The sequence below is a fragment of the Monomorium pharaonis genome, chromosome 9 (assembly GCF_013373865.1).
Source record: "Monomorium pharaonis isolate MP-MQ-018 chromosome 9, ASM1337386v2, whole genome shotgun sequence".
Classification (NCBI taxonomy): domain Eukaryota; kingdom Metazoa; phylum Arthropoda; class Insecta; order Hymenoptera; family Formicidae; genus Monomorium; species Monomorium pharaonis.
The window spans coordinates 9,468,182-9,471,080 of NC_050475.1; the positions used below are offsets into that span (position 1 = coordinate 9,468,182).

At 26.6% G+C, this 2,899-nt stretch overlaps 1 protein-coding gene across 1 annotated transcript; it reads left to right on the plus strand.

Moving 5' to 3' along the window:
* Window positions 1-609: 609 nt before the first annotated feature.
* LOC118647361 (putative nuclease HARBI1) lies at window positions 610-1,564 on the plus strand. Its single transcript, XM_036292136.1, has 3 exons — window positions 610-627; window positions 721-760; window positions 855-1,564. Exons 1-3 carry the CDS (start codon window positions 610-612, stop codon window positions 1,439-1,441), a joined length of 645 nt encoding a protein of 214 aa, XP_036148029.1. The 3' UTR covers window positions 1,442-1,564.
* The last annotated feature ends 1,335 nt before the right edge of the window (window positions 1,565-2,899 follow it).

Consider the following 2,899-nt stretch of genomic DNA (forward strand, 5'->3'; position numbering starts at 1 on the left):
TGGCTACAAATGTATCGAAAAGCACTAAAAACAGCGACAATCAAGCAATTCTTAGAATGAAGTGAAATTATATTATAGGATAGGAGAGATCTAAGTTTCTGTCCGAGTAGTAATTCTATTTCTGTATATTTATCACACCTGTGTTTATCGCATGGGAATGTTCTGTGTGATTCATGACGGTGGATTAAGATAAATATTTTAAGTGAACCCTTTTACAAAACAGATGGAAAAATTCTTAACGTGGGAAAGAGGTTTCTTGGGATGTAACAGTACCATAAAAAAAAAAAATAATATGAAATTGGAGAAAAAATATTAAACGAATTGATTATTAATATTGATTATCTATAAAGGATATTATAACCTATGTATAAATACTTTAGAATTTTAGAATGTCGTTTTTATATAATAAAAAATAAAACAATAGTTAAAATAATTAATAAAATTATAAAAAACTGTTTTTGTTACTATAAAAACAATGCTATAGCTTAAATGAATCAACTTCTTTTGAGTTAAGGTTTTATGCAACGGATGTCATTTATTAACGGCAGCGGTTTTGGTGGAATAAGGTAAATCAAGCTGTCACAGAATTGTTAATCGAGTGACTAAGCTATGGCTCGTCTTCGACACGTTATATAAAAATTTCCTATATGCCCTGAGGAAATTAAAAAAAACACAAGTTGAATTTTTTTTCAATTCTTGCAAGGTTTTCTAGAGTAATAGGATGGCATTGATTGTACTCATGTAAAAGTACAGTCATTTGGTTAGTAAATATAATTCATAGAATGTATTTTTAATATATTTTATATATATTTTATTTACTTTTATTAATAAATTATTTATTGCACTTATTACAGGTGGAAATGATGCAGAGTATTATAGAAACAGAAAAGGATATTTTTCCATTAATGTACAAGCAATTTGTAATGCAAATTTAGAGATAATTGATATTGTGGGTCGATGGCAAGGATCAGTGCATGATGCCACAATATTTAATAATTGCAGAATACGCGCTTTATTCGAAGCTGGAACATTTGGGAATTCTTTCCTATTAGGAGATGGTGGTTATGCTCTTCGTCCTTATTTTATGACTCCTTTACAAAATCCGCGCACTCGTATGGAGCAACTATATAATGAATCGCATATACGAACACGGAATACAATCGAGCGTGTATTCGGTATATGGAAAAGAAGATTTCCAATTTTAGCAGTTGGATCTCGATTTCAAAAGGTAGACAAAGTTTTACCCGTTATTGTTGCAACTGCTGTGTTGCATAATATTGCTCGGCAAACCGGTGATGCATTACCACCAAACGATTCTGCACTGCAATTGCCCGTCCCATGGGAAAATATATTACAAGAAGGCAATATAGTTTATAGAAATGATGTACCTGGTAATAATGAGATACAACGTCTATTAATCAACGATTATTTCCGAAGGTAAGAAAAAAACCATTAAATTATGTATTTACTAATAGTTTATCTTTGTGATTAAAATTTTTTAAATATTTTATTATTAAATGGGTGTAGATATAATAATAAAATATATATTTATAAAATAAACATATTTTCTATATAAATTTTTCTTAAAATTAGATTATAGACAATAAATTAACAATTTTTTTATATTTGCAAAAATTATGTTATAATTTACTTTTTAAAAATCAATACATAAAATATTAATGTTTTATAACACATTATTTTTTTTAGTTTAATGTAAGCAACCAATTTTGCTGCTGATCAAAGTCCTTTGACTTCTCGTTTAGTGAACAAAGTCTACAAAACTATGTTAGTAGGAATAAAAAAACCAAAGATGCGACTCTCTTTAGAGATTATCATATTAATACAAATAATGTAATTGTATTCCTTCATCCTATATTTTAATAAAAAATTTTTTAAAAATAAAGAATAAAGCAAAAACCAAATTAAAAGAATATTTCTACGAATACATAAATAATCTTATATACTTACATTTTATGACTCTCAGAACTTTAACACTAACATAAATAATTGCAATCCCTGCAATAAAATCTAATATAAAAAAACAAAATGAAATTAAAAAATAAAAAACTAGGAACTATATAAAAGGAACATACACAAACTTAATACTAACAATAAAATTAAGCGACTTTCCTCAGAGGTTTCATAAAAACAAATATTGTGATCTCTGCTATAAAATATTCTAATAAAAAAAAGAAAAAAATATTGCAACGAATATATAAACTTTTTTATATTAAAAAAAAAAAATTGCAGCTTTCGATACAATTCGGTTATTTTGGCACAATCCAAACTAAAACTATGAGAATTAAAGAAAAAATTATTTTATTTAATTTTTATCAGAATTTAACCGTTTTTTCAGAATTTTAATATTAAGCTGTTCTTTTTCTAACAACGTTTTATAGATAATTATTTCTAAAGCTGACTTTTTTTTAATTTCTTCTTTCATTATTTCTATTAGTTCTACTTTGGATTGTACCAAAATATCCAATTCATTAGTTTTTTTTGCAGCTGCTTTGGTCTTTTTCGATTTTTTATACTTTAAATTTGATTGTGGTAACTTATTCGTTACTGGATTGTTTTCTTTTGAAGATTCCTTATCGAAAACACTTTCAACATCCTCAAATATTAATTCTTCAGTTTCTTCAGTTTCAAGATTGTCCAAAACCTGCAACTCTTTACTCTTCTCAGAGCACAACTTCGTTGGTGTCCAATCAGTCCAATTGCTTGAATCTTCGAGTATCTGTGAGACAAATATAAATATAAGTTTTTAAATAATAGTTTTTCTATAATATTTAAAATATTAGATAAAAAATAATTTTAAACAAGATGTACTAGTGATGGACGGCAAGACAAGAATTTCAAGATCTTGTCTTGTCTTGTCTTGATTTTTCAAGACAAGAAC